The sequence below is a fragment of the Dipodomys ordii genome, unplaced genomic scaffold, assembly GCF_000151885.1.
Source record: "Dipodomys ordii isolate 6190 unplaced genomic scaffold, Dord_2.0 Scaffold220, whole genome shotgun sequence".
NCBI classification, from domain to species: Eukaryota; Metazoa; Chordata; class Mammalia; order Rodentia; family Heteromyidae; genus Dipodomys; species Dipodomys ordii.
Window position 1 is genome coordinate 1,134,742 of NW_012267436.1, and position 25,007 is coordinate 1,159,748.

Sequence of the window (25,007 nt, forward strand, 5' to 3'; positions counted from 1 at the left end):
TTTTTTCTTTTTGCTTATGTGGTGCTGAGGAATCGAACCCAGGGCCTCAGGCATGCAAGGCACGTGCTCTACCACTGAGCCATCTTCCCAGCCCCAATAAATAAATTTTTTAATTAAGATTCAAGAAGCAAGAACAGAATATGTTATTTTCTTAAATTAGTATTCCTTAAACAGTACCAGTTTTCATTCCTTGTACTTAGTAACAAACAGAACAACTACCAAATCCAAGAAATGAAAGGTTTGAATTCAATATACGTCTTTTATAGGCAAAGCCAAGTAAAGACTTACCAAGACAGAATATATATGTAGACATCGATAAACAGGAGAGAAGTCCACCAAATCTTGGGCCCCAGGTACCTGCAAACACAAGATTATCACAAAAAAGTTCAATTAAAACAATTAAGAACAAATACATTTATTCTTACTAGTTAAGTAATTTAAAAACAATGAGTGACAGTTCTAACTGGAAATACAAAAGTGGGAAATTTTTGTGTATACGTATAAAAATAAGTTTCAATGATCAGTGTTTGATCCTAAATACCAAAACTTGCCATACAAGATGAATTAGATGGCCTAACAGACAAGTTCTGAAAGATACAAAAATTAGTGAACAATTAAATCATCATACAATCAAAATACAGTATATACTAGAAGAGGGGAGATCACATTTTTTAAAAAAGTAAAAACGTCACATCTAGAAATAATTCCAGAATATTATAAAGTAAGTAACATATGTTAATTAAACTAAATAGGAAAAGAAAAAAAGTTAGGTAAGAGCTGGAGTCATGTCTTGATGCCTAAATTAGTCTGTTATGCAACCTAGTAATAAATATGTCACAATCTAGATTAGCCTGGATTTCCTCAACTAAAAAATGAAATGACTGGCACTAAAAAAAAAAAGGAGAAAATAAATTACCTGCTAACATATAGAGATTCAACAACAATAAAAGGAGATATTGAAAGGACACATTGAACAAAACAAAAAAACAGGAGGCGTCAGTGGCTTACACCTGTAATCCTAGCTCCTCAGGAGGCTGAGATCTGAGGATTCCAGTTCAAAGCCAGCCCAGGCTAGAAAGTCTGTGAGACTCTGATCTCAAATAAACCACAAGAAAACCGGAAGTGGGATATGGCTCAAGTGGTGGAGTGCTCGCTCTGAGCTGAAAAGCTCAGGGACAGTGCCCAGGCCCAGGTCCACAGCGAATCGGGGGGGGGGGGGAACTAAAGAAATAGGAAGAAATAAAGAAATAATCACAAGAAAGACTTAGCTGAAGATTTTACTGTAACACTAGTATGATTCATCAGAATGTAAGCAGGAGGCACATCTAAATGGAGTTAGACTTATTCCTAATTCCAAGGTCATCATCATTTATTTTAGGTCATAGCTTCTCTAACCAAGATGCTTTCCTTAATGTAATCTACCCACTGTACAATTCAACAATATTCACTATATTTACAATATACACTATTCACTGTATCTACTCTCTTTTCCCTTCAATATTATTATATTTCTGTTTATAAGTTCTGATCTATTGACTGCTCTACTCACATGCTTCATACTCATGAGGACAAAGATTAAATCTCTATATTTAAACACTTCATAGTTAGATACTTTGTAAGCAAGCAAAGCAATACAAACTTTTATGTGAATGTAAAGACATGGCAAAGAACTCAAGATGTTATAGCTGAAGAATAATTATAGTTAAAAGAATTAACTTATAATCATTTTAGGCAGTCTTATTTGAAATGACCACATTAAAACATCTTCAGAGTTACCCCTTTGTTATAGCAAAGTGGACATTTGAAGGAAACTTATCTTGCCAAAAAACCAGAGCCTATTTTATATTGTTAAAAATGGGAATTTTTTTCTTAGTCAGAAAACTTGAGCCTACAGCTAAGCAACCCATAATCTCAAAAGAGAAACTTAAAAAATTATATTGACAATTTTAAACATAGTATTTTAAATATAGTATTTAAGCTCCCTAAAAATATATAATATTTGTTATATAAAATATATAATTTTAAATATTTCAGCTCCATAAAACTACAGTATTTAAGTTACATTTTAAAAGCCACGTAAAAATATATTTAAGCTACTTGAAACTAAGTATACATACAAAATAGATAAGAAAATATGTAACTTTATAAAAGGTTTAATCTGTATAGGAAATGAAAATTCTGTTCTCTAGGATTAAGTCACTAATTTATATTTACAAAAAGGCTGAAGAAATCTTCCCAATTTTGATTCGGAAATGCAATCATAATTTTGTTTTATATGTTCTTCTTCAAGCAGTTTATTTTGTTTTACTTTGTGTCAGAGCCAGACTTTCTCTCAAGGGAAACTGCTGTTGGCCATTCTTTAGACTAAGTCTGGGCACTTTCACATCACACCCATCCTGGGAACAAACTAGCACATTAAAGGACATTTGCCTAGAAATCTGTAATAAATAAACTAACAGGCCCTTACCAAAGAAAAATATATGGTCACTATTGCATTATCATTAGTTTATGTAAACTTAAAAAACAAAAAGATACATCTTGAGAGGTTACAAAGATCTTTTCTATCATCACCGACAAACATTTACACCAAACTTCTATGAGACTCTTTGACATCATTCTATCAGCTACAAACTGGGTAAAGCACTGATTGGTAAATATTGGCTCTACTATTTCTTAGCTTCTAGAACTATCATCTACTTAAGTTCTCCCAAGTACATGTCTGCCTGCTTTGAAAGTACTACAGAGAAATTTAGGCAAAAAACAAATGAGCAAGATGGGGCTTCAGCTCACAATCTTAACTTCTAGTCCCCAAACAGCCTAATATTTAGAAATCATTTTTCCTCTCAGCTCCCCTCTGTGAGAAGCACTAGGAATGAACACCCCGCCAGGGACCCAGAAAAGTGCTGTGAGGATAAAGGTATGCAAAGTATGCACTGACTCATGTTGCTTCCAGCTAGATGTGTTTTCTCTGCTTCCACTAATGAAAAAGAATCACTTACATCTACAGGAAGGCAAAGAGAGAAGAGCAGCACACACTGTACGTGAAGGAATGCTACACGTTTTCACAAGGAAAGAAGACCAAGTTCCCAAAATCTAAATACATGGGGGTGGGGAAGAGTCCAGAACAAAAGGCAGTTTTTTCCTGACTCACAGAAATAGGTCTGTTAAAAGTCCTTATTTTGCCCTCCATTTTAAATGCTGTCTGTCAAGGCTGTCTTCCAATTTCCACCCCCTTTGTCACTCCCTCCCCACCAGTGGCAAAGAATGATTCAAACAGGCTTAGGTTTCAAGGGAGGGGTCCAAGGACACTTTCCTAAGCTAACAATGACTGTCTCTAATGGTTTCTGTCTCCTAACAAAGGCCATGACTCCTTTATCAGCTTCATCTAATTTTTCCTTTCCAAAGTAAATAACACAGCCGTCTGCATTTTACCCATGTCCAAATTTGACAAATCATTATCGACTGAGGTTATAACTGATAAGAGATAACTTTGTGGTAGGACCTTGTCATTTCCTCTCATAAGGGCTTTCTTTCCCAGATACAGCAACATGATTAAAATAGTTAAACATTTCCTCTGCCTGGCAGTCAGGAACTCAAGACTTTAAGATACTAGAGTCTGTATTTCCAGAAGTTCAAATAGATCTGTGAAGACACCAATTGTGGCCATAAACAGTACATGCAAGATTATTTTGCTTTTTTTAACTAGTTATTTTCCTTAAGAATACACATGAAATAACTTCATCACCAAGGACAGCAGCTAATTCTTTATAGTTTCTGAATGGAGAGCATTAGTGCCTTTTGCCAGCCCAAAGCTTACCATTTTTGGTAGGATATTAGGTTCTACAACTAAGATCTGTGCCACAGATGTTATTTTATATAAGTCAAGAGAGTTTGTGTGTGTTACATTATACATATATATCATATAATATAAATATATGTATTAAAGTAAAAGATAAATGACAGCCTATTAAAAGAACTGAGTTTAAGAGCAAGTGACTCTTGTCTATAATCCTACTTACTTAGGAGGCTGTGAGCTAAGGATCACGGTTCAAAGCCAGCCAGTACAGTAAAGTCTGTGAGACATTTATCTCCAACTAACCCAAATAACTTCAAAAAGCCAATAAGTAGAGCTGTAGTTCAAGTGATAAAGTGCCAGTTTGGGGCAAAAAAAAGGGTAGGGGACAGGGCCCAGAACATTGTGGAGGGGTCGGGGGAGGGGGGAAGGGTTAGAGGAGGGAGAAGAGCTGCTAAGTAACCAAGATGGGGAGTAAATAGGGGCATAAGAATTACATTCTTCCACTGTTTTACATTAATGAAAATATTAAGGACTGTATCCACAAGATACCAATAATATCTATCTTTTCAATATCATGACTACAATTGTATGACAAATATTAACAACTCCTCAAAGCAATACTTCCTAATTTTGCTTTTGGAGTATTGTATTCCCTAATTTTGCTTCTGGAGTATTGTTAAACACAAGTTATTTGCAACCACATGAAGGTTCTATATACATGACCAAAATGAGTCTGGAGACAGAGGAGACTAGAAAGTAAGTAAAAACAAATGTATAAATAGGTTTAACAAGAGACACCTGAGAAATGGTCTTATGTACCTCTGAACACAATATTGACTATAGATTTGAGCATTCTAAGTAGACCTAAGAATCTTAGGTGGTCAGAAACACAAACATCTCTGATTGTGAAAATTTCTATAAGACTTCAGAATCTAATTTGTACAATATCTTTTACTTTTTCTAATACAGCTTGGTGAAAAAGTTTGAAAATAGAAGACAAAAAGCTCCTTTGTTTTAACCATTAAAAATATTATTATAAATTACAATAAAAAGGATATTTCAGTTTTAAAATGATAGTATTCACATTTTAACAGATATGTTTTTTTTATATTTTTATCATTAGCTCCTTTTTTTGAAAGGAGTCAGAAGTTAGTAGCTATTTCTATTGCTTATCTTAAAAAAGTCACTAGCCGGGCGCCTGGTAGCTGATGCCTGTAACCCTAGCTACTCAGGAGGCTGAGATCTGAGAATCACGGTTCAAAGCCAGCCCGGGCAAGAAAGTCTATGAGACTCTTATCTCCAATAAAGCACTCAGAAAACTGGAAGTGGTGCAGTGGCTCAAGTGGTAGAGCACTAGTCTTGAGCTGAAGAGCTGAGGGACAGCACCCAGGCCCAGAGTTCACGCCCTATGACCGACAAAAAAAATAAATAAATAAAGATTCAATAAAGAAGGAAGACTGGGGGAAGAATTTTAGGTAGTGACTTGATGCATGTACCTGCTTTTACTGATGGGTAAGCATAATGTTACAAAAGGGGAAGAAGATACAAGGAAAACTTGCTTGACTTCCTCCACTCAAGAAGAACAGAAAATGTACTATGAGAGATTGCCATATGTAGCTGATAAACATACTGCATGAAAACACAAATACACTATTAGTACCACTCTAGCCTAGCTGTTCACACGTCTATCCTGAAGACATATATACATGTACAAATGTGTTTTAGCCCTTTCTCTGTCATTCATATATTCCATTAATTTTTCTCTTAAGAAATCTTTCAAAGTAGATGGATCATCCAAAAAGAATATGAGAGGTTTGAAAGGAATTTAGATATGTTTCTCACTAATTATTTCAGCCATTCTCCACTATGGAAATACTTCTGATTACCACTTTACACAAAACAGTTTCTTGGTATTGCTAAATAAATGTAGGGACTTGGTGCTCATTTCTGAGCATTAGTTGGATCTGCAGTCATTAAAATGTACCAGGCATTTTTCTGTTGGGAGAAAACAAGAAATGATTACCTGAAGAGGAATAGCCTTTGCATTCAAAGGAGCAATTGAGACTGTTCAAATTATGTCTGGAAGCCAGGAAATACCTGGCAAACATTTTTCACCAGGGTGCTTTTCTGAATACTTTGCTTCCAAAAATTCAGAGAAAAGAAGGATAAAATTCATTTGGACATAAGCTTTCATAGAGGTAGACTAAATACCACAGACATACCGACAAACTGAAGGTCTCTGATTCTACATAACTAGAATTAGCAAAACTTTTAATGATATTAAAAGCCTGTAAGAACATAAGAATACTAAAAAACAGAGAATTTTCCACAAATTATTAGAATCTCTTGGGAGATTGCTATTAATTTTACTTCAGTATTATCACTAAGCAAAAAAAGGTATGTTGGACAACATTACTTCTTATGAGGGCATTGCACTAACAACAACAACAACAAAAATCTATGCCCAAAATAAAAGGATAGTCCCTCCAAAGTTATACACCTAAGACTTAACACTTGTAAAATCAATGTCTAATTGGTCTTTAACATGGCTCCAGTCTAGATACTCTAGACTTTTAGGCCAAAAAAAAAAATGCACTGAATATGACAGTAAATATAAAAGGTCAAAGAAAAATGAAAATTTTAGGTGAGCTAAAGTATATTTTCACACACACACACACACACACACACACACAAAATGACTTCAACTTACAACCCAAGTTTACTCATAGTAATAGAAATCCAAATATAAACTATATGAGCCTGAGCTAGTGTGTCAGGGGGAATTAAAAGCTTAAAAATGCTATCTTAAATAAAAAGGAATTATGCACCCCATACATTGTTGGGGTAGTGATGGGCTACACATAATGATACAACATTTAGGGAGAGAAATTTGACACTATCATAATAAAACTATGTGTGCATGTATCCCTTAACAATCCCAGTTCTGGAAACCTACCCTGAGGATACATCTCCAACTATATAGAAAAACAATCCTCCAGTTTGGCTCAATTTTTTTAAATTTAATAAAGGTTTACATATGGTAAAATACAACCTTTTCTTGTGAACAATATCTTAAGGTCTTACAAATGCATATAGTCCTATACTCATCATCTTAAGATGAAAAGGAATAGTTCCACCACCACCACTCCCAAATTCGCTCATGCCCCTCTGTAGTTAAATTGTTCCCTGATGCCTAGCCTTTGGCAAACACTGATCCATTTTCTGTCCCTGGAGTTTTGTCTTTTTAGGAGAATTATATAGACTCATGCAGTATGTAGCCTTTTAATTCTGGCTTCTTTCATTACACATAATGCATTTCAGGTTTGTCTATGCTGCTTGTTTCACATACCTGTATTCATTCCTTTTTATTTCAGAGTGACACATCAATTAGGGATAGACTGAAGCTCATTTATCCCTTCATCCACTGAAGGGTATTCAGGATGATTCGAGTTTTGACAATATATGATTAAAACTGGAATATATAAGTAGAATTGGCAGGCCATATGGTAAGCAATTATATGTTAACTTTATAATAAACTTCCAAACTACTTTCCAAAGCTGACTGTGGGGGAAGATAAGTATGAGAATGGGATTTCACCCTACATTTTCTTACATTGTGTTGCTGTGTAGCCATGTTCACATTTTATATTTTCAAAAAATTAAATTATTAAGGATAGGAGAATCCTAAAATAATTCTAAACAGACTAAACATACATAAAATTTAAATGCAATTTATGATATTGCCTGTAGTAATTGCATGGAAAAGAAATCAATGGAAAAATCTGTAAATACAGAGACAACTGGGAAATTTATACATTCCTTCTATACTGATAGTTTTGTCAATGTCAAATTCCCTCAGTACCCACTGTATTATGGTGACATAAAAAAATTACAATTGTCAAGAAACACCGAGTACAGTAAAGTTAAAATGTGTTGAAATTTCTTTTTAAATGGCTGAGTTTGAGGAGGGGAAATATCTGTAATCATTCATAATCAGAATCTGTGCGTATTCCTGATTTTTTTCTAAATAAATTAAGAGAGGAAAAGTATTTAAATAATATATTTGGATACCATACATGTAACTTTTCTAAGAGTTCAAATTCTTCAAAAGAAAGAAATATAATTTTCTGCAGTGCCAGGGATCAAACACTGAGCTACATCTCTAGCCAATAATTTTTTTTAAGGTAAAATGAAGCTGGTTTTTCTGAGAAAAGTAGTATAGGATATTTAGAAAAGAAGAAGAGGAAAAAGGAGTACATTCCAAGAATGGACTTATTAATCATTTAGCACAAAGTGAAAGAGGTAAACAATGAGACCATAGGAAAAAATTAAACGAGAACTGAAAAACTGGATAGAAGCTTACAATTGAGGCAAATAATTTCAACACTATACTACTACAACAATAAAATTAATTTAAAAGACCATAAATCAATGTAAGCCACAATATATCCGCGCTGACAAACCTCAGAGAATGTAAATAAACAACCAAAACAGAATACATATCATAATGTTTTCATTCAGTTTTCTAAATTGTTCTTTTGGCACCTGATTCAATGTATACAGGCACCTACTTTTCTTTTGAATATGTATGTTTTTTAATACATTAAGTGCAGAAATAAAATCACAGTATGATTCTCTGCTATGAAGAAGTGAAAAAACATTTGTAATTATCCATATTTACTGGGGAGAGGGGTGGGAAATGCTGATGGTAAGAACAGAAGTGAAAAAAAACTCAAACCCTTGGACTGGGAAGTTGGCTCTTTGGTAGAGTACTTGCCTCGCATGCATGAGGCTCTGGGTTTGACTCCTCAGTACCACATAAGCAGAAAAAAAAAAAAAAAAAGCCAGAAGTGCCACTGTGGCTCAAGTGGTAGAGCGCTAGCCTTGAGCTGAAGAGCTGAGGGACAGTGCCTAGGCCTAGAGTTCAGGTCCTACAGCCGACCAAAAAAAAAAAAAATTATCACAAGATAAAAAAAATTATCATGAGATAAATCATTAAGTGTTATACTAGAAAAGTTCTGTAAGACCACAGAAGTTCTAAAGTAAACTAAACATTAAAAAAATCCTAATCCTTCTTTTTTCAAACTATTTGTTATGTAATATTACTTTATTTCAGCAGAGTTTTTGTTGTTTATATTAGATAGTATTTATCAGATATTATAAATATGTATTTTACCAAAACTGGGTCAAATTATTTCTCATTTTAAAAATAATTGTTTTAATATTAATTATGATATACTCACAGCACTGTAAGTACCAGCAGTAATAAAAATATTGTATATATTATTTCCCACAATCCTCACAACAACCCTACCCTCAGTAGAAATATGAGGATCCATCTTTTCACAAATAATGTCAGCTTGAGGACTCAAATGATTCTATCTCAAAATTGGTATTACTATTGAATTTGGAGGTATAAATACATTCCTAACTCAAAAACCAATTTAGTACAATCAAGACCTTTATAAGAAAATATTAATATCTACATATAGCATAATATATTAAAGAAGTTCAAAAAAAAGCCCTAAAACATACATATTTCCAGTAAACATCAACTAAATTTGGATGCATTGTTCTTCAGAAATAGTTAAATATTAAATATACTTACTTGAACAAATATACATCTTAATTGTGAGCCTTTAATTCACTTAATCAAAAGAAAAATTTTACTAGAAATACTTTAGCTTGCAATATTGCTCAGCAATCAAGATCATTTTATATAAAACATATCATAAGGAAGTAGCGCTGTGGCTCAAAGTGATAGAGCCTTGAGCAAAAGAACACAGGGACAGTACCCAGGTCCTGAGTTCAATCCCCACAACTGACAAAAAACAAACAAGTAAATACAACATATCATAAGTTGGTTTTATTTGTGTACTGCGAAAGCTTCCTAAAGGTCCTACTCAAAATGTGCTTCAGAGATCAAACATGTCACCCTTACCTAGAACCTTGTTAAAAAATGTAGACTCTCAGACTCATCCCTAATCTGCAGAAGCAGAATCTGAATATTAATATGATTTACAGATGATTCCTATGCACATTTGTTCTGTAACATAGATTCTTAAGCTGGCCCTAAAGAATAAAACAAATTGCATAAATCCTTGAACATTCATGTAGAATGTTCCACAAGTGAATTTTATATTCACATATTATACTGGAAAAGGATTTTATATATTTTTATGAAATTCTCAAAAACCATATATAACTGATATAGATAAAGAACCACTGCTTTGTAGGCTTTTAGGCTACATTTGCCCTGTTGAAAAGTTAAAACTCCTAATACTCCCAAAACTGTGCTGCTCTCAACAAGGTCTGTGCAAGAATGACAAGAATGAAGGTCAGAACGTCACAGTGGGTCACGAAAGACCTTATCTGAAGAATTTATTCACACCATGCAAGAATTATGCCAAGAAACCAGTTTGGAGACATCTAAATAAATAATTCTCTACATGAGGTTTGAGATTAAGAATGTGCACTTGAAGAAGATTCAAACTGTGAAGTAAATAAATATAAGGTAGGATTTTTTTTAGATGGGATGCCATTAGATGACAGTAAAGTGCTGAATTCTTGTTGTTGTTAAGAGCTCAATCAGCAAATCTCCAATAGGAATTTTCTGATTTGGGATACAAGACCATTTTAAAATATTAACTTCCAACTACATTCTTAACATACTTCATTATGAAGAACCCTGACATATTTTACCAGGCTTATCTTCTTCATCTTCTCTGGACCTCATGGAATAAAGCAGAGTATCATATATATTCTATACAAACTCTGTGTGTGTGTGTGTGTGTGTGTGTGTATGTGTGTGTCTGTGTGTGTCTGTGTGTGTGTGTGTCTGTGTCATCTTTTTATTTATTTTGGTTCTGATCCTGGGGTTTGAATTCAGAGTCTGGGCACTGCCCCTGAACTTGTGTGCACAATGCTAGTACTCTACAACTTGAGATACAGCTCTACTTCAGCGTATTTGGAGATTGGCTCCTAAGCTGGCTTTTAAGCACAATCCTCTGATTTTAGCTTCTTCAATAACTAGGATTACAGGCATAAGCCATCAGCACCTGGCCTATTAACATTATCATCTTATCATCTCTTCAGGATATGTATTATTCAGGGGCACAAATTTAATGTCCCTGAGATATACACATAATGTGTAATTGTCTCTCTTGAGACTGATGCTGTATGATGCCACTATTGTGACTGGTCATTGGTGATGAATCTAATGTTAAACGGTCAGGTCTCCAAGGTAGATCTATATCCAAAACATACCCATCATTAATGACAAAGAGAGTGAATACTACACAATATGCTTCCTGCTCTTGGGTAAAGGTTTCGGTATAAAGGGTAAAAAAAGGATAATATAGGGATAAGGAGCCAGGTACCAGAGGCTTATTATGCCTGTAATTTTAGCTACTCAGGAAGCTGAGATATAAGGATCATGGTTCAAAGACAGCACAGGCGAGAAACTCCATGAGACTTTTTTTTTTTGGCCGGTTGTGGGCTTGAACTCTGGGCTGGGTGTTATCCCTAAGCTATTCAGCTCAAGGCAAGCACTCTACAACTTGAACCATAGCACCACTTCTGGCTTTTTCTGCTTATGTGGTGCTGAGGAATCGAACCCAGGGCCTCATGCATGCAAGGCAAGCACTCTACCACTGAGCCACCTTCCCAGCCCTCCATGAGACTCTTGCTATCAATTAACCACCAAAAGGCTAGAAGTAGAGTTTAAGTGGTAAAGCTCCAGCCTTGAGCAGAAAAGCTCAGGGACAGTGACCAGGCCCTGAGTTCAAACCCAAATTACTGGCACACACAAAAAAAGGGACAAAGATGGAAGAGAAAAAAAAAAAAAAACAGTGAGTCTAATTTTATCCAGAGATATAAAACAATGAAAAGAAGACAAGCAATTGAAGTCAGAGCAGGTTACTGAGTATAGAAGCAAGTTTTCTCATACATTTCAATAGTCACTTTTAAAGAAAATGAAAAGTTTTTGACTATTTTTTTAAAGAAAATAAAATTTGGATCATGATCCCAAACACTTGTACTCACAAAGAAAAATATTTCAAAAATAACTTGAATATTTTAACAATAAACCTCAAATGTCACAATAAATTTATTTTTCAAAACATATTATACTAAGGGAGAAAAATGAAATGGGTGATATTGTTCAAGATCTATTACACTCATAAATGGACATGTTGAATGGTAAACCCATTTGTACAACTATTTAAATATAACAAAAATGCAGTCTTTAAATTTTCTTAAATAAAACATACTATACTTCCAATAACAAATAATATATAAATATGTATTAGTTAATCTCATTCTTAGCCTGAGAGTGACACAGAACTAACTAAAAAGTTATAGATACGTTCCAAAATTCTCAAATACTCCATGATCACTCACTCATATGTTTATTTCCTCCAGAAATGTTTTCTCAGCCTTGGGAAATATATTATTTTAAATCTGAACCATTTTTCAAGACAAAAAAATCTATTCCTCACTTTTAAAAGTAATATCTTTTATTAGTCTCAAGAAACTATTCCAGGGACTGGGAAGGTGGCTCAGTAGTAGAGTACTTGCCTTGCATGCATGAGGCCCTGGGTTCAATTCCTCAGCACCACATAAACAGAAAAGGCCAGTGGCGCTGTGGCTCAAGTGGTAGGGCGCTAGCCTTGAGCTGAAGAGCTGAGGGACAGTGCCCAGGCCCAGAGTTCAGGGTCTATGACCAACCAAAAACAAAAAAACAACCAAAAACAAAAAAACAACAAAAAAAAAAAAAGAAAAGAAAAGAAAGAAACTATTCCAATGTCAGTGAAGGTTCCTTAGACTCTTGGTCTCTAAGTCTAATATATTTTACTCTGATCCTGATATAGTACCCAGTTAGCACAGAAACAAAAACCTGAATTGTTTCAATAATTAAGGAATATAGTAAAACCTTTGGTATCATGGGTATACGGTTCCATGGAGACTTCTCTAGTGGAAAAACTGAATTCTCAAGATGCACAGAATTTAGTACTGAACTGAAGATGCTTGATTCATTTTTGTTATAATCCAACTTCCACTAAAGACATGCCACCTTTCAACGGATCTAAAATTTTCACTTTATCACTGAAATTAAGCACAATCACCCTTACCTTGTTTTATGAATATCATGTCCATTTGCTTTTGGAAAGACATTTTCACAAACAGAAGGCCAAGGAAACATACAGTAGATCACACAAGGATTTAAACACAACTTAATTTTAAATACAGTCAAGATTGACTGTATTTGGTCAAAACTGTAAGTAGTAAAACTACAAATAAGGTTGGGCTTACTGTAAGTTTAAAGTTCTGAAAAGAATTAGAACAGCTTATCTTCATGTACTTTTAGTTACTTTCAATTTAAAAGAAACAATTCTTGAAATTGAATCTGAATTTGAATTGTATTTAATATCCAGAAGGTAATTATTATACAAACTTATATCTCAAACATACTACAAACTTTAAAAGCTACACTTGCCCAGATCAAATGCTAGTTACCTCTTCATCATCTTCCTCATCTTCCACATCGAGAATTCCTGAATCCTGTTCAGACTTGGGGCTAGTGCTTTCCATTTCTGCATCAAAGATTGTGTATGCATCTTTCTTAGATTTTCTCTTACTACCTATCCTGGGTTGCTGCAAGACAATGTTATCCAAATTTCTTTGCTGTTGAGCCTAGGATTTGGAAAAAGAAGGGAGGAATATAGGGAGGGAAGGGGAAAGATAAAAGGTGGGAGGAGGGAGAGGAGAGAAATAGTTTTAAATAAACTACTTTTGAAAAAATTCATTATATTAAAGAAAACACAACAAAACTCTTTAATATATAAAATTTTAGACCCAGAAATGAAATAAAATATATTAATGTATACATTTTAATCCTGAAGTTATCCTATCACAACTCATTTTCCAAGTTAACACAGAAAAAACATAATCAGGAAGTGGCGCTGTGGCTCAAGCAGTAGAGTGCTCGCCTAGAGCTGAGGGACAGAGGCCAAGCCCAGAGTTCAAGCCCCACGACCAACCAAAAATTAAAAAAAAAGAAAAAACATAATCAGTTGATATTATCACAAAATTTTCCTTTTTAAAAAAAATATATAAATACCATGTATTTCCTGATTAGTGCCAGGTAATATCTAAATTGTCTATCCAGAATTCTGGTCTTAGAGAAAAAGGTCATATACAACTACAAAGAAGGTGCATCATATCATCGGGTCCATTTTTCAAACAACTGAGATCCTTTGGAGAAAATCACATTAGTCTTTCCTTTTATCAGAGATTTCTGTTGGTCCTTTTGTTGGTAATCCATTTGTGTCTGCAGTCTTGCAGCCTACGATGCCTTTATTTTTATTGTTGGCTTCTTGTACAGTTTTTCTAGGCCATATACGGCCAACAAAAGGGGAGACCAGAGGGCATAAGTATGGTTCCAGGAATTTTTTGAAGATCCTGAGCAGAACTGGAATGACGATACAAGGAATGCACACCATTGTCCAAGGCTTGAGCTCGGAAACAGAAACCCACTTTGCGATCCGGAAGCCCTCAGGCCAAGTCCGCACTTCACTTCCGGAGCACAAAATTTTTCTAATATATATCACCACAATAAGACATCTACTCATTTTACCCTGAGTACCCAAAAGATTAGTACAAATATATAATAGATATCTCTTACAAGAAAAAGCCATTCTGAAACCATATAGCTGAAAGATGAAGGGTATAGGAACAAAGCTTGAAAATAATTTTTAAAACATTTAAGTATAGGGGATCCTTAAAAAATGGTTATATGGTTATAAGTCCAATAAAATGTAACCATGAGGATGAATTATCTTGAGAGTATTTTTTTCAGTGTTTTCAACTAGCTAACCTAACAGGGTCTTACAATTTACCAAGATCTAATGAAATGTTAAAGTGTAATCCTTTTGGATTTACAAAACTAACTGAAATTACAGCATAGTTTTAATAAATATAAAAAGGAAGAAAACATGGCAATACACAGACAACAATGGAAGCATTAAACTACACAGTGTCACAGCGGGAGTGACCTTAGTCACCACTCAGGAAACTGAGGCTGAAAGACAAAAGATTTGTTTGAGGTCACAAGGCCAGTGAATGGTAAGTCAGAAGCTCAGAGTGTGATCTGAATTCCAGATCACTGATCTTTCCACTACACCAACAGTCCCTCAAAGCATGACAAAAATGTTTCCCCAAATAAAGATTCTGTGTCAAAAATCAATGGGAAACACTGCATATCATGTAGCCTTACTGTAGAAATGCAATGCACATTAACAGATTCAAAGCCGGGAGTCATACTATTTTAACTTGATGACTTTGGTTAAACTTAGCATGTTCCAAAAACATACCCCAATGGGCACCCTCCCCCATTTAATGCAACACTTAGTATCATGTCAAAACACAAAACTTGACCATATAGCCTCTCAGAACATACATTCCTTAATCAATATAATTGCCTCCTTGGTGACAAGTCAAAATTAGTACAGGAGAAAAAAATCTGTTTTCAAATCTTCTGAATGATATTAAAGAATTCAAGATTAATCTTCAGTATAAGGAGTTAGTTCAGGGCCTGGTCAAATGAACAAATTATAACAAGACAGAGAAAAACTTGAACTATGTGAGCCAGTTTCTGCCAAGAAAATGAAAAGAATCTACATTCCAGAGATTTGAATCAATGGACAAACTCGTTTCTCTGCATATTATCTATTGATATTTTGGTTTGTCTTACATTAAATACACAGCTTCGGTAACAAACTGAGATAGAGCAGGCACCCAAAACCAGTTTAAGTTTGTACAGAAAATGAATATAACCTCCAAGCTTTTATGATCCCAAATTCAATAGAAGATTCTTTTATTCCTCTCAAAAGTAAGATATTTTTCCACACTTACATTCATGCAAACCACAGAAGCAAGGAGCAAGGTCTCTGGAGAAGCAAAAAGGACGGGTGAACTTCTAAAGCTTTCTTACTTCAAAAAGTAAGCCCTCAACTAGACCACAATTACTTATTCTCTCCTATCTACTTTCTCTTGGTACCTACCCAACACCAAAACCTTTCGTAAGTAGGGTCCTGTCTTATTAAAATCCAATGTTAAATATTTCTCTTTCACAATCGCTAAAATACTGCCAATGTATCAAAAGTTTAAAAAAAGGAGCCACACTGATATTATCATTTAAGTTTCAAATGAGACAAATCTGAAAAGTATATCATGAAAGTAATTTTAGATCTACATTTTCTTAATTTTTACTTAGCCTCTGATTTCCTCATCAATTCAGAGGAGTGAAAAGTAATTGAACAATGTCAGCAAATTGATGCAGTGAATCCTTCGCTAGAAATCTAGTGTTTCTCATTTATAAGATTGTTGCTTTGTATGTCCCTCCCCCGTGGTATAACCCCTGCTTTCACTGTATTTGATGTTGTTATAATTTGTGGAGGGGAAGGGAAAAAACAAATCTTTTAAATAGGGATACAGGTGGGCTCATTGCAACAATGAGATGTACAAGTCGTTATATCGAAAACGAACTTGACAACTTTGGTGAGGGGAGAGGGTTGGATAAGGGGGATGGGGGAAAGGAGGGGATAGGAAGGGGAAACAAAGGAGGAGGCTACAATGCTTGATAAGAAATGTGCTCATTATCTTGCCCATGTAATTGTAACCCCTCTGTACAGTATTTTCACAATAAAAAAAAAGAAATCTATTGTTTCTAATTGCAACCAAAGTTCAGTCAGAACCTGGGGTCTCACAGAACTACAGATTATTCAGAGAAGATCTACCAAGCAGAAATTGGCCAGGTGGAAACACCAAACTTCAGATAAAACAAGAAAACAAATACTCAGCTATTACTATTTTTGGAGCAAATTACCATGTATTCAAAATATTTTTTAGGAGATTGGCAGGAAGTAATAAAGATAAAATATAGATGTAAATACATAAAATATAGATTGTAAGGAAAAAATGTGATATTAAAGTTCATGAAAAAAATCCAATAAAACCCTTCCCTCTTTCCTTACCATGTAAAGCTGTTTGACCAAGACCACTTATTCTATACCTAAAAGATAACTCTTATTAATGTGCCAAAGAGGCAGCTGATTTTTGCTGAATGGGTTGGATTAGAGACAGAAGAGCACAAAGGCATATATAAGTATAGCACCTAGACTGTAAGAAGGTATTGAAAGTTTTATTTTCCTTGTTGTTTAGCCTCTTTGTAAAAAGTTCATACACATTTTGTCACATTCATATATATTCTTTTCTGATCCCTTAACACATTGAAATTGAGCAGGGACTGGCGCTCAAGTCCTCTTTCACTAGTCTTTTCACTCTCCAAGTTCCAGAAACACATTAGTATTCCTGTTTTCTACCATCATCTCACTTCCAACATATTATCTTCCTACTACAATGACCCTGCAGATGGCCAAATTCTTCTTAAAACACAATCTTAGTGAAGCACTGGTGCTCAGACCTATAATCCTAACTACTTAGGAGGCTGAGGATCAGTGCTCAAAACCTATCCAAGTAGAAAAGTCTGTAAGACTCCATCTCCAAAATAGCAAGCAAAAAGTAGGGCTGGAAAGATGGGTCAAATAGTAAAGAACCAGACAAATAAACTAGTTGTTCAAACCCCAGTACTGCAAGGGAAAAACAAAACAAACAACAAAATAATCTTCAATATGCAAATTAAGCATGAGTGAATTTAGAGAAAGGGAAAGAATTAAACAAATACAAGTTCAAATTCTATAATTTAACTCTTAGATTCTACCATAATGGAAGCCAAACCTAATTTTCCAATGTACTAATTAGTACATTGAACCAGACTCTACCTCCTAAAATATTAAGTATATTTCTACTATATCTTTATAGTATATTTCTACTATATATATTCTACTATATCTTTACTTACCTCCTTTCCATATCCATCAATCTCTTCCTCCCTGAAACTCTTTCCTCCAAAACCCAACTAAAAGTCTTATTCCTTTAGAAAACCTTATCTTACTACCTACCTTACATGGTACATTTTGTTACTACTTTTAGTCAAACATGCATCAAATGTTTTCTTGGTACAAGACACTATGCCACACACTGGGTATATTAAGAAAAAAGGATAATGTCTCTGATTGCACAAAGGAGAAACAGATCAGATCTGCTTGGAGAGGCTGCAGGGAAGATTCATAAAGAGTAGATTCCAAAAGGTGCTCTTACAAAATGAATAGGATTTCTTCTTTTTCTTTTCTTTTTAGTCAGTTGTGAACTCTGGGCCTGGGCACTGTCCCTCAGCTCTTCAGCTCAAGGCTAGTGCTCTACCACTTAAGCCACAGTGCTATTTCTGGCTTTTTCTGCTTATGTGGTGCTGAGGAATCAAACCCAGGGCCTCATGCATGCAAATCAAGCACTCTACCACTGAGTCACCTTCCCAGCCCCTAATTTTTTCTAATAGAGATAGATGGATAGACAATTGAGTAAATCTGTTGGATATTCTGGTTAAAATGACACTGAGACTCTCTTTGAGAAGAGGAAATATTTTACCATTCTGGGAATCCCTCAAATCCAGACACAGTGACTTACATATAGTTAATTTAGATACATATTTATTACATAAAGGTAAATGACAACAAAAGTAACCCATGTAAAAATTATACGTGACCCCTAGCTAGAAAGGGGTATCTACAAAACAAATGACTTTGGTGTTACCTATTAAAAGAAGTGGCAAGCTGACTTTGGTGTTACCTATTAAAAGATTTGGTAGGCGGGGCACTAGTAGCTCAGACCTTACCCTAACTACTCAGGAGGCTGAGATCTGAGGAAGCCAGCCCAGGTAGAAAAGTCCATGAATTCTAACCTTCAGTAAATTACTCAGAAAAGGCCAGAAATGGTGCTGTGGCTCAAGTGGTAGAGCACTAGTCTTAAGCACAAAGAGGCTCAGGGACAACACCCAGGCTCTTAGTTCAAGCCCAGGACCAGCAAAAAAAAAAAAAAAAAGTGAGAATGGCCATAAGCACTGCTTAATCTGAACTACTAGCCTTAAAGTCACTATTTGCACTTTTAAAACTGCCAAAGAATAGTCTGTTCTGCATTCTACACCTGTCATTGAATAAATGTTTATTGTGGAATGCAATTCCCAAGGATTCAACTCAGTTCAAATGAGAATCAAAGCCAAGATTCTGGTGTTTATAAACCCAATACTGACCTCTAGTGGATTAGAGGAATTATATACAAATGACCTTTAGAATCTGAAATAAATTAAAGCTTTAGATTTATAGGATGTAGGCCTAATATAAATATTATACATAGAATGCTGTTATGGGGGGGAGTTCTGTGGAATAAGATAGGCCTCTAAATATAAATTCTTCAGCTCAGTGATAACATAACATGGATTTCTGTGCAATATTCCCATCCATTACAAAACATCAATTAAATCTAATCCAGAAGTGCCATAAGGATTAAATAAGGTAGTGAATATGAAGTATTTTCAATTTAAACAAAAACATCAAAAACAACATTAAAAAATAACATTCTATCTGAAAATTAGATAAAAATCTTGTTGAACAATATACATTGGGAAATGAAAGAATTGGAGACCTAGCAATATTTAGATATAAAATTATTAAAGTCATCCAATATTACTATACATTGCCATTAATTTCACACATGTGTATACTTCACATAGTATGGATCTATGGAACATTACTATAGATCCTCTCATCCTCACCTATTTTGGCTACAATTGACAATCACTGTTGAACAACTCATCATGTAACCTAACACCAGCTCAGAACTGTATCCTCAAGCTTCCTGGCCAAGATGTTTTCTAATACCACAACATAGACTCTCACAAGAAATAACTCAAGATCCATAACCCAGAAGTGAAACAACCCTTAAAATGGATCTGAGAGATGAATAAGCACCCTCTTTGTCCTCCCATTGTCATTCCAAAAAGCTTTGCAGAACTTCCATGGATTAAGGCTCCAGACTACCAGCTTCTGTCATTGCATTGACTTATATACCTTTTCTTTACCTCTTCGAACCTTTATCCCTGTTTCACTACTGAATAAACCAATTCAAATCACTTATATAGTCTCCTCAGAGAAACCAAAGCTAAAATAATACCCTACATAATACAGTGAAAGAATTGTGACCTATTGTTTTTGAATACTAATGGATAACTACAAAATTAAATGGAAAAAAAACAGATATGAAGACTTCAAACTGAAAGATATTTAGAGATGTTTTCAGTACCAAGAGCTTCTTCTATAACTTGTTCTGGCAACTAACTCCAACATTATAGTCAAACAAATCTGATAGTAATTCAAAATATAGTAACTGAAAATGAAGATAAAAGAACATATCAAAATGATCTCAAAAAGTTGTATATTATTGTCCACAGAAGTATGTTTCCTTGCATATGTGTGTGTGCATTTTGCTGTTATTTTAAAACATGAATAAAGAGACATACTGTCTTCATAACTTCACCAAGTCCCAAAGGATTTCCATCAATAGAAGTGATGACTGCATCACCTTCAAAATTAGTACATGAGCACCAAAGAAAACATTCAATAGATAAAAGGGCAACTAGAGAGTGAGAGAAATACCTGCAAATCATATATCTGATAAAGAACTAATATACATAATTCCTTATGAATTCTTGCAACCCAACATCAAAATAGCAATAAAAAATAAGCAAAGGAGAGATTAGGAATAATAGCAAGAATTGACAGTAAGTAATAGCAGATTTTAAAACTTTTATACATCAAACAATTTTCAAAGTAAAGAGACTATAGAATGGGAGAAAATATTTGTCAGTTATTCATCTGACAAAAGACTAATATCCAGAATATATAATGTTCTCAGAAAAATTAAATACCAAAAAAACAGAATAAATAACCCAATTAATGGACAGATGTCTTAAACAGTTTTCAAATGAACTAGTACAAATAGCTAATAAATAAATGAAGAAATGTTCAACACCTTTACCCATAAAAGAAATGTCACTCAAAGCAATATTGAGAATCCGTATAATCCCAGTCAGAATGTCTATCATCAAGAAAACAAACAACAACAAATGTGGGCAAGAATGTGGGAGCCCTTACATTGTTGATAGAAATGTAAATTAGTCTGCCTATTATGGAAATCAGTATCTAGGTTTCTCAAAAAAAAAAAAAACTAAAAGCAGATTTCCCATATTATCCTACTATATTACTCTTAGGCATAAACTTGAAGGAAAGTATCACCATATAAAACAGAGAAACCTGCAGACCATGTCTAGGAGCGTAGATAAAGCTAGACATTATCAGGGAAAGCAAAATAAGAGAGAGTCAAGAAGATAAATACCATGTTTAATTTTATATTCAGAATTTAGATCTTTGAAAAGGAGAAGGAAGAAGAAAGGCATATAAATGGGTGACAATCAGCAGGAACCAGAGGAAGGTGAAAAGAAAAAGGAGGTTAGGAGAGAATTTGATCCAAGCACATTATATGAACATCAGAAAAGGTTATAATAAAACCCATATTTAAAAATCTATAAGCAGTTGGGCACCGGTGGCTCACACCTGTAATCCTAGCTTACTCAGGGGGCTCAGATCTGAAGTTTAAAGCCAGCCCTGACAGGAAAGTCTGTGCGACTCTTACCTCCAATTAACCACCAGAAAACCATTGTGGCTCAAAGAGGTAGAGTGCTAGCCTTGAGCAAAAGAGCTCAGAGACAGCACCCAGGCCCTGAGTTCAAGCCCCATTACCAAAAGAGAGAGGGGGGTGTAAGAAGGGAGGGAGGGAAGGAGGGAAAGGGAAAGGGGAAGGGGAAGGGGAAGGGGAAAGAAATCTGTAAACCAGATTACAAGTTCACACTTGTAATTTCTGTTATTCAGGAGATCAGGAGACTGTAGTTTAAAGTCATTATGGAAAAAATTTTGGAGACCTCATTTCAGCCAATAAAAAGTTGGATGTGATAGCATGTGTCTGTCATCTCAGCTTTGTAGGAAGTGCAAGTAAGAGGATGACGGTCCAGACCAGCCTGGACAAAAAGTGAGATCCTAGATCCTATCCAATAAATAAGAAATGAAAGAGAGCAAGAGTTTAAAGGGCAGAAAAGGGGTTAGGATAGAGTTAGAGAAGGGAATAAATGTGATCAAAGTACATTATATGCTGTATGGAAATATCACAATGAAACACCTCACTTTGTATAAATAATATATGTGGATAAAAATAGCAAAAGATTTGAACAGAACTTCTGCAAAAAATATATACTAGTGGCCAACAAGCATATAAAAAGATGTCCAATATCATTTGCTGTGATGGTTAATCTTGACAGGTAACTTGATTTGATTAAGAGAAACTAAGAGATTAGTACTTCACACTCCTTGAAGTACCTATAATTCCCAGAGATGAATAGATTATAAGAACTCTAATCTAATGAATGGATTAATTCTTTAATGGATTCTCAATACCATGACATTCTTAGGAAGTGGTAAAAAGTAGGAATTAGAGGGCCAGAAAGAGTTGTAGAGTGCTTGCCTTGCATGCATGAGGTCCTGGGTTCAATTCCTTAGCACCACATAAGCAGAAAAAGGCGGAAGTGGTGCTGTAGCTCAAGCAATAGAGCGCTGACCTTGAGCTGAAGAGCTCAGTCAGTGCCCAGGCCCAAAGTTCAAGCCCCATGACCGACAAAAAAAAAAAAAAGTAGGAAGTAGAACCTAATTGAAGAAAAATGGTCACGGGGTACAAGCCCTTGGATGCTTATAACCTACCCCCTTCCTGTATACCCTTTTATTGCTTCTTATCCAGAGTGAAGAACTTTATTCATGGCCCTTCATGATGTCTGATATCCATTAAACTGTGAGCCAAATCAGTAATTCCTCCTTTATACTGTTTGTGTGAGGCATTCTGACACAGCAATGGGAAAAGTAACTAATACAGAGAATTAGTGCTTAAAGTGGACTTCTTGCTGTGACTAAATCTGACCAGGTGATACTTAAGCCCTTGGAACTTGTTTGTGAGAAAGATTTGGAAGAGTTCTGAAAAGTTTGGAAAAGCAAGTCTTGAAAAAGCTTTAACTGCTTTAAGTGGACCATAATGGGAAAATTCTGGTGTGAGCAAGAGAAAATGAAAAGGAATTTAAACAGTCAAGGACAGGTTCATGAGATGTCAGATGGGAACAAGGACCCTACTGGACATTGGAGTAGAGGCCATTTGTGTTGCATTCTAGCAAAAGAATGTGTCTACATTGTGTCCATGTACTGATAACACTGAGTAAGGCTGAATTTAAAGTAATAGACTAACTAGTTAATCGGGCAGAGGAAATCCCAAGACAACATGGCATTCTGGATGTGACATGGCTATTACTGGCTGTTTTTAGCCAGATTTACAGCGAGAATCGGGAGCAAAAGGCAAAACAGAAAGAATGAATAGGAAAATAAGAAAAGTGGCTAGAAAAGGAGTGAGTTGAAAGTTGTGGCAAAAGATATATCTATTAAACTGAATAGGGACATCAAAAGAAGCCAAGCACTGTGCCTTAAGAGTATCTCAGGAATTGGCCTGACCCCCAACTATATCAGGCTCTCAGGTATAAAACTGTGAACTTATTTGAAAGACTTTCCATAGAAAGAACTATGAGATCATCCTACTTACACAGGTTTGCCTAAGGAGATGTTTCCTGAATTTAGCTGTCCAAGCACTGAGAGGCCACTGGAGTCTAAGGGTGCCTGGCTACTACTCAGCTTGGCAGCTGAGTGGATATTGGCATTATCCACGTGATACTGGTTTCACAGGCATGCAGAATGCAAGGTCCCTCATTGCTCTTCTTTTATTCCTTCCTTTGGGAATAGCAATTTTTACTCTCTGCCACTGTATATTGAAAGTATGTAAATTTCTAGAATGCAGTCATACCAAAGGCCAGAATCTCAAGTATCATTAGAACAGTCATTTATCCAAGTCAAGGGCTGTTACAAAATTTCCTCATCCCTTTCAAACTCACCATTCTATTTGTGTGAGTGGAAATGAAAGTGTTAGGTGTGCCTGGGAAAAATGGCCCTTTCCCCATTGTTCTTCCTGGGTGCACACTGGCCCCTTCCCTAGAAGCCCTCGCCCAGCACTCCATAAGCAATGTAACTGGCAAACCTGGGGGCAGTTACCTCCCTTTTCTCTGAGGTCATATCCTGGACCTGCCTCATCACGCCTCCTACCAACCATGGCAGGTTCCCAGATGTTTAGGTCACATCCGCATCCACTGTGGCCACACATCCTTCCCTCCCTCGTTAACTCCAATCCAGCCAGACAGATGTCAACCCCTTTCCACGAACCCTCCACCGTGTGGGCCTGGCAGTTCAGATAATAAACTCTTTTCTGCCTGCACAACATGATAGTTCCTTTTGGCAAAACCTTACAGAAAGGAGCCGAAGAGCTGAGAAAGATGAAGAACTGGGAAGAAAATTACTATGTTAGGTAAATCCTAAAGGAAAATAAACCTCCGAAGATCACTACTAATAGCCCCAAAGAAATGTTTTAAATCCTAACAGTATTATATTGAAGATTACAATCTTACATTATACTTCCTTTTGAAAGCAGTTAGGTTTTCTCTGAAATAATCATAAGAAAAGGATTAGAAATTAGCCTCAAGTTTAGAATTTTCTGTTAGGATATATCTTCATAGAGAAGTTAAAAATGAAATTGCTATGATAAAATAATAAGGCGTTATGCCAGAAAGAAAGAGCAGTGGAAAGGGAGACATGAGGTCTAATTTGTAGTTCTAACAACATCTATGTAGTTGTACATGTGTATTACCTGTGCTTTTAGTTTATGTGTTGAAAAAAAATGTACTCAAGCCTCTTAAAATATTCTAGTCTTAAATTCCAAAAACCTTTGCCTTCTGTATCCAATCTTTTGGCTTCTGAAGATTCAACTCTAGGTAGAAAATGTTGACATTGTTGTTGGCATGTATTAAGAAGTTAAGCTTTAGACTACTGCAGCTCTACTAAACATGTTTTCTTAGATCTTATAATTTCTTATAATCCCCTAAACAAAACAATATAACAACGTTATACATATCATTTACAATAGTACTATATTGAAAGTAATCTAGACAAGATTTAAAGTGTGAAGGAAAATATGTGACAACTGCATGCAAATACGGCATTTTTATATAAAGGATTTAAGCAGTACTTTTTGGTATCTAAGAGATCCTGGAACCAATTCTGCATGAACA

General features: G+C 35.2%; 1 protein-coding gene and 1 pseudogene across 1 annotated transcript in view; both read right to left on the reverse strand.

Moving 5' to 3' along the window:
- The window catches only part of Exoc6b (exocyst complex component 6B), a 546,892-nt gene that overhangs the window by 331,149 nt on the left and 190,736 nt on the right, over window positions 1–25,007 (reverse strand). Inside the window, exons 7-8 of the mRNA XM_013035762.1 lie at window positions 13,313–13,489; window positions 289–357 (exon numbers count right to left, since the gene is read on the reverse strand). Of these exons, the coding sequence (XP_012891216.1) occupies window positions 289–357; window positions 13,313–13,489 (246 nt within the window). The remainder of the gene's footprint in view (window positions 1–288; window positions 358–13,312; window positions 13,490–25,007) is intronic.
- Window positions 14,015–14,298, reverse strand: LOC106000515 (annotated as a pseudogene).